At 41.0% G+C, this 13,302-nt stretch overlaps 1 protein-coding gene across 1 annotated transcript in view; it reads right to left on the bottom strand.

Moving 5' to 3' along the window:
• DNAH11 (dynein axonemal heavy chain 11) overlaps nt 1-13,302 on the bottom strand; it is a 228,068-nt gene that overhangs the window by 184,509 nt on the left and 30,257 nt on the right. Inside the window, exons 11-14 of the mRNA XM_075827324.1 lie at nt 3,177-3,314; nt 2,964-3,082; nt 2,600-2,795; nt 2,130-2,234 (exon numbers count right to left, since the gene is read on the bottom strand). Of these exons, the coding sequence (XP_075683439.1) occupies nt 2,130-2,234; nt 2,600-2,795; nt 2,964-3,082; nt 3,177-3,314 (558 nt within the window). The remainder of the gene's footprint in view (nt 1-2,129; nt 2,235-2,599; nt 2,796-2,963; nt 3,083-3,176; nt 3,315-13,302) is intronic.

Here is a 13,302-nt window from a genome sequence, read left to right as displayed (position 1 = left end):
ATGATATACTTCCAGAGGATAAAATTCTGTCCATAGACATGTGGACACACATGTACTGGGATCGTTAGACGACACATCTCTGACACACATACTGTTAGGCCCTATTCACACGACACGGTTTCCCGGCCGTGTAATGTCCGTTCAAAAAACGTCTGTCACGCGGCCACAGTAGGAACAATAGACCCCAAATGGGGCTATTCACGCGACCAATTTTTTGGATGGGACATGCTCTATTTTCGGCCGTTCTCCCGGCTCCTATAGAAGTCTATGGGGCTGGGTAATACACGGCCATCACTGGAATGTGTTCCGAGTGATGGCCATATCTTCCATCGCTCGCTCTCTCTTTCCTACTTCTGCCTACAGTGTGAAGTGCATGTGAGGAGGAGGAGGAGGAGGGTATTTTTTTGCTCCCTGTAGGAGCGGAATCCCCAATCCCCGGCCACAGCCGTGGCCGGTGTTTCTGCTCCAGGAGAAGTCTCTGACTTCACTGTCCATATATGGACACAGTGACGTCAGGGACTTTGGAAGCTGAATCCTCGGCGCTGTGGCAGATGTTTCTGCTCCAGCATAAGTCCCTGACATCATTGTACATATATGGACATTGAAGTCAGGGACTTCTCCTGTAACGGTGGCGCTATCTACAGAAAGGTAGGGGGTGCCATCTATGGGGGGTGCTGTGTAGAATTATCTACAGGGGGCTGTGTGGCATTACCTACGGGGGGCTGTGTGGCACTACCTACAGGGGGCTGTGTGGCATTACCTACAGGGGGCTGTGTGACATTACCTACAGGGGGCTGTGTGGCATTACCTACAGGGGGGCTGTGTGGCATTACCTGCAGGGGGGCTGTGTGGCACTACCTGCAGGGGGGCTGTGTGGCACTACCTACAAGTAGGGCTGTGTGGCACTACCTACAAGTGGGGCTGTGTGGCATTATCTACAGAGGGCAGTGTGTAGCATTATCTACAGAGGCAAAAAAAAGACAAATGAAACTCATCCGTTTTAAAAACGGACAGGAAAAAATATGGATGCAACACGGGTCAAAATCGGGCGTTAAAAATGGAAACTGACAGTGAAGTCAGGGACTTCTCCTGGAGCAGAGACACCGGCCACATCGCCGGGGATTCCGCTTCAGAAGTCACTGCGTCTATATATGGACAGTGAAGTTAGGGACTTCTCCTTGAGCGGAATCCCCAATCCCCGGCCAAAGCGTTGCCGAAGCTGTGGCCGGGGATTGTGGATTTCGCTCCTACAGGGAGCAAAAAAATACCCAATTCCTCCTCCTCACATGCACTTCGCACTGTGAGGAGGAGGAGAGAGCGAGCGACGGAAGACATGGCCGTCACTCGGAACACATTCCAGTGATGGCCATGTATTACCTGGCCCTATAGACTTCTATGGGAGCCGGGCGGCCGGGAGAATGGCCAAAAATATGGCATAACAATCCCAGCACCTGTAGGTCCATCACATGACCATGGACAGATTTTTATCCACAAACTAAACAAAGAATGTTCCTACTGAATAACAACAAGCAGAGATCTTGAAAACCATGAGGAATTAAAAGGGGTTTTCCACGTTCTTACAACTGATAACCCATCCACCGGATAGGTCATCAGTACATCATCTGAGGGGGTCCGACACCCGGGCCCCGCACAGATCAGCTGGTCCGGTGCCTCTGTGCACCGGATGTACATGTCGGAAGCACTTAGCTCAAGCCACGGAATAGCGGCCAAGCTGCAGTATTGCAGGTCTGATCCTATTCTAGTGAATAGGAGCGGACCGGCAGTTTTGCAGCACGGCCGCTATGCTATATACGGAGCCAAATGCTTCCGGGCTCCGTACATAGCATTATGTGCTATAACATCCGCTGCCTGCAGGCCACCGGAGCGTCTTATCGGTGCGGGGTCTAGGTGTCGGATCCGCATCGATGACCTTTCCGGGGTGGATAGGTCATCAGTTGTCAGAAGGTGGACAACCCCTTTAATACAGAAAGTATATTGGAAAATTGTTTAACTTTTAATTATACAAAAATTTAAAGTAATTTGCTGAAACCCGACAAACCCTTTAAAGTCAGCATTACAAAATAATAATTTGTAAAAAAAAAAATTATGTTACCAAGAAAAATATATACCTTGTGGAGGATTTCTTTCTTTTCAAAGATACTTAGAGCAGCTCCAGGTAGATCTGTATGATTCAGTACTTGAAGATATTTCACCTCTCGTAACACTGCTACCAACTGCAGATATAATTAACCAGAAAGTTAATAAATGGAAAATCTACTCTTTAAAATGAAAAAAAAAAAGAAAATATATTAGTAAAGGAAATCTCAATCTAAAATCTAAAAGGAGAGCCAGGATATATGAGAATCTTGTTATCACAACTAGCTATAGTCGGATAACTTCATAGTTGCTACTATGCTATATGAACAATATATATATATATATATATATATATATATATATATATAGTCCAATAACAATATAACATTTTAACATTCTGAGTGCATTAAAAATGATCGAGAAAATATTATTTAAAATAAACCTTGAGATACACTTGTAAATTTGATTTATTCCCCCAATGGAAAAAAAAAAAGTTATGTACCTTCGGATCGAAGTTCACGCTGAGAAGACCATCATCACGGTTACGTTTTATGAGATGTTGGTCTAAATTGAAATTGCAAATACCATCCACTTCAGATATCCACTGTTCATATGCTTTTTCCTCATGCTGGTCTAGCAAAGTCATCATCTCCATATATTTTTGATAAATGGATGAAGCTTCTGGACTTTCCATGCTTCTAAAAAAGTCAGATATAAGAAAGATGATTTGATGTTTTCCTACTTATTCCATCAAACCAAAGCAACACAGAATATTTTTACAGAAACACTGATGCATTTACATGTGTTCAACTGGTCAAGTTCACATAATTACATACAATAATATACAGTATATATTAACTGCTTACTCATGCTGGATAAATCGAAAATTTGTCCACATTGTCTGTATTCGGTCCTTGAGTTCCTTTGTCCATTTCAAGATTCCAGAAATAATTGGCATGTTTCTGTGTACAACAACATTTTCCATCTGTAAAGTAGAAATATGAATACTTTAGTAGGAGTATAGAACCACCATGAATTACATAGTATACAATATTACATTACAAAAATTTGGCACTGACCTGTTTAACATGCTCATCATACAACAGCTTGCATTTGTCAAGTTCGTCACTATACATCTGGAGAAGTGTGAAATAATTTTGGCTGAATATATCCAATATGGTCCGTCTTTCAAGAAAATAACCAGAAAGAGCCAGCAACTACAATAAAAAAAATAATTAAAAACTACAATGAAGAATCATAAAGTTCACTCAAAGAAAAAAAATAGTAGAAGATGGAAATGAGAAAATTGGAGGACATTTTTCACAATGCCATAGAACTGTTCCCTGTGTAAGAAAATACATATACCAAGAGTCTTATAAAACATTGTTGAACAGTACTGATGCATGGCCCTCCAGTTATCCAATGACCTTTTTTTGGTACAGAGGGCAACCTGGGGATCCTTGAAGGAATGAAGAGGAACTCAACTGGTCAACACAATAAGAACTCAAGGTTAAATAGGCACTACACTTTGAACAAACATTGCATAAATCAATAGTATAAGTGAATAAAATAAACTTTGTAATATATATCTTATTAAAGAAAAATGCCTCTTTCCCCACTGTGAAAGTGAGTAAAACGTGTTTAAAATTATTACATTTTGTGTAGACTCCATCTTGTATATCTGGCATCCATCTTGTAGCCTAAACAATCCATTTTGCGATTAAGAAGTCATGTTGCTTTAAACTATGTCAGCATTGTCTGATAGAATTATATGTTTTTGTTCCAGAGCTTTTTGTTTTGTCTTTCTTGCTATGGAGAATATAGATTAATATTTACCCGTTTTATTATGGGAAAAGGAGTCTACTATCTGCTACTGTCTGGGAGAAACATTCTGTTTATTACAACGGTGGGGGCAGTTTGACTCTTAGGCCCTGTTCACACTGAGTTTTTTACGAGTTTTTTGACGCGGAAACCGCACCGCAAAACTTCTCAAAAACCGCCCGAAAATGCCTCCCATTGATTTCAATGGGAATTGGACGAGTTTTTTACCGCGAGTAAAAAAAACGTGTCGCGGTAAAAAGCAGCGTCATGACCCATCTTGAGGCGGGAAAAAAACGCCTCGACGAGTGTTTTGACGAGTTTTTGTTAAACCACTGTGCAAAAACCGTCTGGAGCAGTTTTTGCAGGAGGACTTTTCCTCCTGCATAAAAACTTCATGTGAACACAGCCTTAGCCTTGATGAAATGGCATATTTTGGGAAATCATAGTTTTACATTTAAAAAGTCTTATTGATTCAGGACAAACATATTTTCATTGTATGTTATTGGCTGAATCAAAGTCTTCGTCACATTGTAAACGATTGGCTGAAATCAAGCTACTCTTGTTTTGAAAGATATTATTGCAATTGCTTTTGTAAATAAAGCTCAGAGGAGTATTTTTGAGTATACAAGCATGGTCTCTGTGTCTCTTACTTCTCTCCGATATAAGCTATGATTTGGATCTGGATAACTTTCCTGGGCGAGTGCGAGTTGATACACTTATCTAAAATTTCAATCTAATATATATTTTGGCCATGATTGCGTCAACAGTTTTCGGTGCCGAAACCCGGGAGATTAATCGTCTGATAGCTGTAATTGGAGGTCGGGCATTGCATCAGTGAGATTTTAAAAAACGTGGTTACTAAGAAGCTTATTCTTACACAAACCTTTTTCACTCATGTATTTGCCGGGCTGGAATTAGCCGTCATGACGTCACATCTCCCGAATGCAGAAAAAGCGTATCCAGAGGTATGAGATAAGTTAAAAACTTTTTGTGTGAATGATTGCAGATGCGTACGTCTATCTTGAGTTGATGTTGAAGATGTGTAAATTTGTATCTTGAGTTGTTGGTATGAAAGGCATAACAGAAAGTTCATGGTATGGAGGATATGAGAGGATTTTGCCGGAAATGAAACTGTTAAGGTTGTTAAAACCACAAGTATTAAAATTGTTGAGAAGTGAGTGAATGCCCCCCCCCTTGGAACGCAGTGACGTAGTGGATGGTTGAGAGGAGTTGTAATCTACATGAAGTATGGCCCAGCTGTCTGTGTGTGAGGAAGCTCAAGGCTTTGTAGAATAAACCTGCAATGAATTGGATTTTTGTTGCATTGTTATAGGTCTGGTGTTGGTGATTTCATTTATTATTTGGCTTTCGCATTAAAAAAAATTAAGGATCAGAGGCAAGGTTATCCTGTTGCCCATTTGCTCTGAGAGAGTAGAATGTCAGGAATGCCTGACTCGGTGAGGTACTATATCTGTCCGTAGGTGACAGAGAGGTTTTACAAAAACGGTCTGTGGGTGACAGAGGGGTTGGATATTCATAGGTAATATCCTGTAGGTAGTACCAGTAGTGCCACGAGAACTTCTGCGGTTAAGTCCTGATAAGGGAGAACTCAGAGGGCAGAGTGACAGGGGGAACTCCGTGGTTTACAGTCAAAGAAATTGTGACAAAAAAGGCAGGCAGTGGCGCTATAACAAGAACTGTCAAACTGTGGAAAAATATTGTTTAAAAATGCTGGCATGCCGAAAGAGGGTTGTTTGCACGTGATAAACGGAATAAGTTTGTGGAGAGATGAACAAAGGGATGGTTGAATGACCAGGAGTTAACTATGAAAGCAGAGTGCGTGGCTTAAAGTGACAAAGAAAGTGATTACAGGTGGTTACAAGTAAGTTTGTGTGAGAGATATGTGAATACAGGCGTAGATTTTTACATGAAGAGTGAAGAATACGGAGCAGCCAGGCAAATTGCACTGACTAATGTAGATTATGATGGGGGAGGGGAGGTGTAATGTGACATGTGTACAGGTGTGATGTAACATGTGTGCAGTGTGATGTTTGACAAGCAGACTAGTACAAATGTATCTACTGAACTAATTGAATTGTTAGTTATTTTAGAGTGTATAAAAATAAAAAAAAATAGCCATACCACACTAAATTTAAGTACAAGGTGTAAATGGGAGTAGTGATGAGACTGATCAGTTACATCTCAGTTAGACACCGCACAAAAATGTTGTTTTGAATTAAGGAACTCAGAGCTAGGAGGTCTACAAAAGGTGTATGAGACCCAATCAGTAACTCAGATTAAATGTGTATGAGAGTAATCCAGATTTTGAGTTATTGTGTAGATGGTTCCAGATTCTTCCAGGATGGCATATATGACAATAGGCATGCTCTGCTGTAGTCACCACTCAACATGAGGTTTTGTTTTGCAGACCACTCCCTTCCAGTAAATCTGCACAGGAGGCCGAGGTGACGTCACTCACAGATGAGTCTTTACAGATTCAGATGGGAAGGAGGTGAACAGCGTTAGTTGTATGCCAGATTTTAGTAAAATAATTGTCTGTATGTGGTATTAATCAGGTATTTACAGGACCTGATGGGGTGGGATGCTCAAATGTTCTGGTTTATCAGATGACCATGAAGAAGTATATCCACCCTTTTGAACCATAGCCTATCCATATGCAACATGGGGCTCTAATGTAAATTTGTAATGCAGAAATACTTTATCATATGCAGTTGGTACAAGACAGGATAAGCAGTAGTCACAATGCAAGAGGTAAATCATCCAGAGACCACTCCCACCTTCTTGTTCGATTCAATAAGCGGAGCAGGATGTGCTCGCTTTGGCTTGTAACCTGGCAAAAGGTAAGATGGCCAACATTTACACTGACTCTAGGTACGCTTTTGGCATCGCCCACGATTATGGGCGCATTGGTAGTAGGAACTTTGTTGGATCATCGGGTAAGCCATTTCAGAGAGCAAGAGATGACACACCGGGCAAGGAGAGTATGTGCAGTCAGGTATCAGCAAATTGGCTTGCCCCTGGATTCAATAATGCCACCACTAGGTTTGTAGTGGCCTGCATGATATGCACATGACATGACATAGGTAAAACAGCAAAGGTACCTATGAAAAGTGCCCCCCAGCCAGATTACCTGTTCCAGCGAATGCAGAACATACAACTACCCGAGGTGGGTCAGGTAGGGGTGTATGAATATGTGCTCGTATGTGTAGACCTGTTCTCAGGGTGGCCTGAAGCCTGGCCAGTATCTTCGCTACTGGAAAGAACACTGACAAGAAAATTCTCAGTGAAGTTGCACGTAAGTGACAGGGGAACAGTTTTTACCCCAAGTATTGAACTGGTGTTTGTATAATGGCTAAGATATCAGCAGCTTTAAATACTACGGTTTTGTGTAAAGTTCTGGACCAGTGTGCCTTAGACTTAGGCTATTGGAGAAAGTTCGCAAGTACCCTCTCAAATCTAACTTTTAGAATAGATGGAGGAAACCACACAGGGTGTACACCACCAGTAATGATACAGCAAATGATGGGAAGGGAAGAGAGGGAATAGCGTGTGATTCTATGAACAAAGTAAAATAAACTTTGATTTAACATACAAATATTTTTTTTATAATTTTATAAAATGTCCAATGTAGGTCTACATTAATCTAAGTGCAGAGGACCCCTAATACTGCTCTTCAAGAGAACAGCCTTAGGCCCCAGTAAATAATAACTGTCTAACAGTACGAGAAGACAGTGGTTACTAATATTAAAAGTGCCTGGCACTATTGTTGCAAGGTGTGACAAGTTCAATGTCCCTAGTGAAATCGAAAGTGCAAGGGGCTGAAAATGAGATACCCAGGAGTGATGTCACCATGGCTTTATTGCCCCCCAAAAAAATGTTCCAAGACACAGTGTCTTTCGTCCATGTAGGCCAACATTGGACATTTTATAAAATTAGAAAAAAAAGTTTGTTTGTTAAATCAATAAAGTTTATTTTACTTAGTTCATAGAATCACACGCGATTCCCTCTCCTCCCTTCCCATCATTTTCTTAGACTATTGGAGGCATGTGTCCGATAAAAGGTGTAGCAATTGTTTTATAACTGTGTAAATGATAACTTCTCAGTGGAGGTAGATACCCATTAGAAACCATTGTTTTGTTGTTAAAGGAAAATTTTAGAAAAGAAAATTCAGATCAGGAACTATACCTGGATCGGGTCTATGTGTGCACAATATTATTGTGCTCTGCTGAGGATTAAAACAGCTGTTTGACAAGAAAATTCTGTTAAATATATATATATATATAAAGAAGAAAAATCAGTTTGCATATATCAGATTTAGTATACTGCTCAATCTGAATGTTTAAAATGTCATTGTTAATGTTTTCCTTCAATTGAATTATCGGATTAAGATTAATGATTATGCGGTAAAAGATTGTTCTCCACAGGAAGTGTCCAACTGGGAGTAGAAGGCATGAAAACCAGATTCTAATGGAATGTGGACGAATAAGGAAGGTAAACCGGTAGCACCCAAGGCACTCTTGATGGCAGTTGTATTGATGGTACGTGGCCTCATATATGCCTCCAAGACTGCAAAGATCAATTTGGTAAGATCTGATTGGTATGTCCCAGGTTTACAGCAGTTGCAGGTAAATTCTGTTAGAGCTGTTTGATTTGCCTACAGTCCTGGCAGACCGGTGGAAGCCAACCTTATCAGCACACTCACCTCCCACGGAGGGACCTTCCAGAGAATACAAAATGTTTTCATTCAGCTTTCTAATATATTTGTATGTGTCTAAGGGTGTTAATTTGTTCTAAGTAAAAAAAAAAAATGGTTTGAGACACTTGGCAGATAAATGGTATCTGTGAATATTTCTATGGGGAGGAGCAGTCACAGGTAATTAGCTCAGATCAAGGCACAAATCCTACTGAAAAGTGTTACAACACAAGTGCAAAATAAAATAGTAGCTGCGCATTTTCTAAGATGCTCTGTCCAGAGGGACAGAAAAGTGTTTTTTTTTAAAGGTGTATGTTTGATTTAGTTTAAGGGCTTGTCACTTTTATTGTGCAATTTTTATAGAGTATGCAGATGTTGCTATCACCAGATGAGCATTTATTTTAACAATTGATAAAGGTTGGGTCTGCAGCAAGTGGCAACAAACTGAGTGCTTATTCAGACGAACGGGATATACGTCCGTGCAACGTGCGTGATTTTCACGCGCGTCGCACGGACCTATATTAGTCTATGGGGCCGTGCAGACCGTTGCGTGACTTTTACGCTTTGTGAGTCCGCTGCGAAAAACTCACGACATGTCCGTTGTTTGTGCGTATTTCGTGCATCACGCACCCATTGAAGTCAATGGGTGCGTGAAAATCACGCATGCCACACGGAAGCACTTCCGTGGGACGAGCGTGATTCGCGCAACAGCTGTCAAACTATGATTGTAAACAGAAAAGCACCACGTGCTTTTCTGTTTACAAACATCCAAACGGAGTGTCATAATGATGGCGGCTGCGCGAAAATCAAATGTGGCTGACACATGGAGCTGTTAAGTGCCTTTTGTGCACTTAACATGGCACCCGAAAACCAATCCTCTGATGGGTTTCCGTTGCTTTGATACCTCTGGGGCTCTGCAAATGCGACATGGCACCCGAAAACCAAACCAGCAAAATCTGTACTCCAAAGAACACACAGCGCTCCTTCCCTTCGGAGGCCTCCCATGGGCCCAAATGGCAGTTTATTGCCACAAATGGGGTATTGCTGCACTCCCAGTGAAAATAAGAAATTTTGATAAAAAATGACATCTTATTGGAAAAAATTTCATTTTTTTAATGTCACAGCCCAATTGAAATAGGTGCTGTGAAAAAACTGTGAGGTCAAAATGCTAACAACAACCATAAATGAATTCCTTGAGGGGTGTAGTTTCCAAAATGGGGTCACTTTTGGTGGGTTTCCATTGCTTTGATACCTCTGAGGCTCTGCAAATGCGACATGGCACCCGAAAACCAATCCAGCAAAATCTGGACTCCAACAAACATATAGCGCTCCTTTCCTTCTGAGCACTCCCATGGGCCCAAACGGCAGTTTATCACCACAAATGGGGTATTGCCACACTAAGGACAAATTGGGCAACAAAATGGGGTATTTTTTCCCCTGTGAAAATAAGAAATTTTGATCACAAATGACATTTTATTGGAAAAAATGAAATTTTTTTCATTTCACAGCCCAATTCAAATAAGTGCTGTGAAAAAACTGTGCGGTCAAAATGGTAACCACAACCATAAATTAATTCCTTGAGGGGTGTAGTTCCCAAAATGGGGTCACTATTGGGGGATTCCTACTGTTTTGGCACCTCAACACCTCTTCAAACCTGGCATGCTGCCTAAAATATATTCTAATAAAAAAAGAGGACTTAAAATGCACTAGGTGCTTCTTTGCTTCTAGGGCTTGTGTTTTAGTCCACGAGCGCAGTAGGGCCACATGTGGGACATTTCTAAAAACTGCAGAATCTGGAGAATACATATTTAGTAGTGTTTCTCTGGTAAAACCTTCTGTGTTACAGAAAAAAATGAATAAAATTGAAATTCAGCAAGAAATATGAAATTTGCAAATTTCACCTCCACTTTGCTTTAATTCCTGTGAAATGCCTGAAGGGTTAAAAAACTTTCTAACTGCTGTTTTGAATACTTTGAGGGGTCTAGTTTTTAAAATGGGGTGTTTTATCAGGGTTTCTAATACATAGGCCCCACAAAGCCACTTCAGAACTCAAGAGGTACCTTAAAAAAAAGGCTTTTGAAATTTTCTTAAAAATATGAGAAATTGCTGTTTATGTTCTAAGCCTTGTAACGTCCAAGAAAAATAAAATAATGTTCAAAAAACGATGCCAATCTAAAGTAGACATATGGGAAATGCGAACTAGTAACTATTTTGGGTGGTATAACCGTCTGTTTTACAAGCAGATGCATTTCAATTCTGAAAAATGCAATTTTTTCAAAATTTTCTCTACATTTTGCAATTTTTCACCAACAAACACTGAATATATCGACCAAATTTTACCACGAACATGAAGCTCAATGTGTCACGAGAAAACAATCTCAGAATCGCTTGGGTAGGTTTAAGAAATATGTCAGATTTGAAAAATGGGCTCTGAGCCTTAAGGCCAAAACTAGGCTGCGTCCTTAAGGGTTTAAGGGTATTGGGGGTGGATAATCTGTTTGCTCCAGAGTGTCCTGCAGGTTGTTTTATTATGTATTGCATTATATTTGCTTTTGTGCCTGATATGGGGCGTACCCCATGAGTGAAATGAGTATGGGGAGGAATTTTGTTGATATGCCCAGGGGATGAAGTGAAAACGTTAGGTAAGTCCTCTCGGAGGGCTTAACCGCCCCGCCCCCTTGAAGTACCTGACTTGGATACAAATTGTCCAAATAAACAAAAGGTGGGAAATGTGAAAATGAGTAAAATGTGTTTAAAATGATTCCATTTTGTGTAGACTCCATCTTGTATATCTGGCATCCATCTTGTAGCCTAAATAATCCATTTTGTGATTAAGAAGTCATGTTGCTTTAAGCTATGTCAGCATTATCTGAAACAATTATGTTTTTGTTCCTGCGCTGCATGTTTAGTCTTTCTTGCTATGGAGAAAATAGATAAATATTTACCATATTTACTATCTGCTACTGTCTGGGAGAAACAGATTCTTTATTACAATGGTGGGGGCAGTTTGACTCTTAGCCTTGATGAACGTGGTATATTTTGGGAAACCATAGTTTTACATTAAAAAAGTCTTCTAAGGCTCTGTTCACATCTGCGTTGGGGTCCCATTCTGACGTTGATTTCAATGGTGACGGATCCGGTGCCCATGGTTTCCGTTTGTTTCTGTTGTGCACCGGACCCGTCGTTTTGCCGGAAGCAATAGCGTAGTCAACTACGCTATTGCTTCCGGCAAAATGACTGGTCCGGTGCATAACAGAGACAAACTGAAACCATGGGCACCGTACCGGTCACTATTGAAATCAATGATGATGGAAACCTCTGGTTTCCGTCTGTGTCAGTTTGTGTCTATTCAGGGCCCCGTTCTGATGGAAAGCTCAGACAGAACGTCGGAACAGGACCCCAACGCAGATGTGAACAGAGCCTAAGCCTATGATTAGTTCAGGACAAACATTTTCATTGTATGCAATTGGCTGAATCGGAGTCATCGTTACATTGTAAACGATTGGCTCAAATCAAGTTACTCCGGTTTCGAAAGATATTATTGTAATTGCTTTTGTAAATAAAGCTCAGAGGACTATTTTTGAGTATAAAAGCATGGTCTCTGTCTCTTACTTCTCTCCGATATATCGATATAACCTATGATTTGGATCTAGATACCTTTCCTGGGCGAGTGTCAGTCGATACACTTATCTAAAATTTCAGTCTAATATATATTTTGGCCATGATTGCGTCAACACCCACTTATGAGCCTCCCCCCCTAACTGGTCACTCACTCTGAATTTACTACCAGATCCATCTTCTCAAAACAAGACGGACTTGGTGACGAGTCCCTCTTCTTCCTCCAGTCTGACCTTCCTTTCTGAGGCGGCAACCTGTGATTGGCTGTAGAGGCCGCTGCAGCCTGTGATTGGCTGCAGAGGCGGTCACATGGGATGAAGAGTCATCCCTGGAGGCCTGCCTTCTGACGTCACCCTGACGTGCGTGACCGCTACTACAGCCTGTGATTGGCTGCAGCGGTGACATGGATGAAACGTCATCACTGGAGGCCGGACAGGAGGAAAGTAAGTATGAACTTATTTTTTTCATTATAATTGTATTTTCCGAGCGCCGAGCATGGTACTGTCCAGGGTGTTGAAAAAGTTACCGCCGATTAGTGCAGCCCATTAACTCTTTCAGCACACTGGACAGTACCATGCTCGGCGCTCGGAAACACGGAGTGCACGCGGCCGCTAAAACGGGCACATGGATCCGTCAAAAACGGCCGTGAAAACGGTGTCTGAAGTGTGCACGAGGCCGTACGCTTTAAAGATTATTAAAATCTAGCCAAAACTGAATTTTCAGCTTTGGCTGGGATTTACCTTTAAGTTTTGAACTGTTCACACTTGTGTTAGTGGGTTCTGTTTTGGTTTCCATAATTTTTTGCAGTGCTATTCACGCTGTCAAAAAAGATAGCCTGCATTTGTCTGTAGGGGGTTTCCATCGACGATATATATATGCTAGATAACAATATTTTATCCGTCTGCATTTATTCATCACAAACCTGAAGCATAACTTCCAATTAAATTGAAATTTTTTGAACGTCGCTCGCCATGTGTCACAAGATACTGCCTAGGAACCCAATAAACAATCTAACCCACTAAAACACAGGCTATATAGTATCCTACTGTACA

The sequence above is a fragment of the Rhinoderma darwinii genome, chromosome 5 (genome assembly GCF_050947455.1).
Source record: "Rhinoderma darwinii isolate aRhiDar2 chromosome 5, aRhiDar2.hap1, whole genome shotgun sequence".
Lineage (NCBI taxonomy): Eukaryota > Metazoa > Chordata > Amphibia > Anura > Rhinodermatidae > Rhinoderma > Rhinoderma darwinii.
Note: the sequence above shows the minus strand (reverse complement) of the source record. Positions and strands in the feature narration are given on the sequence as shown.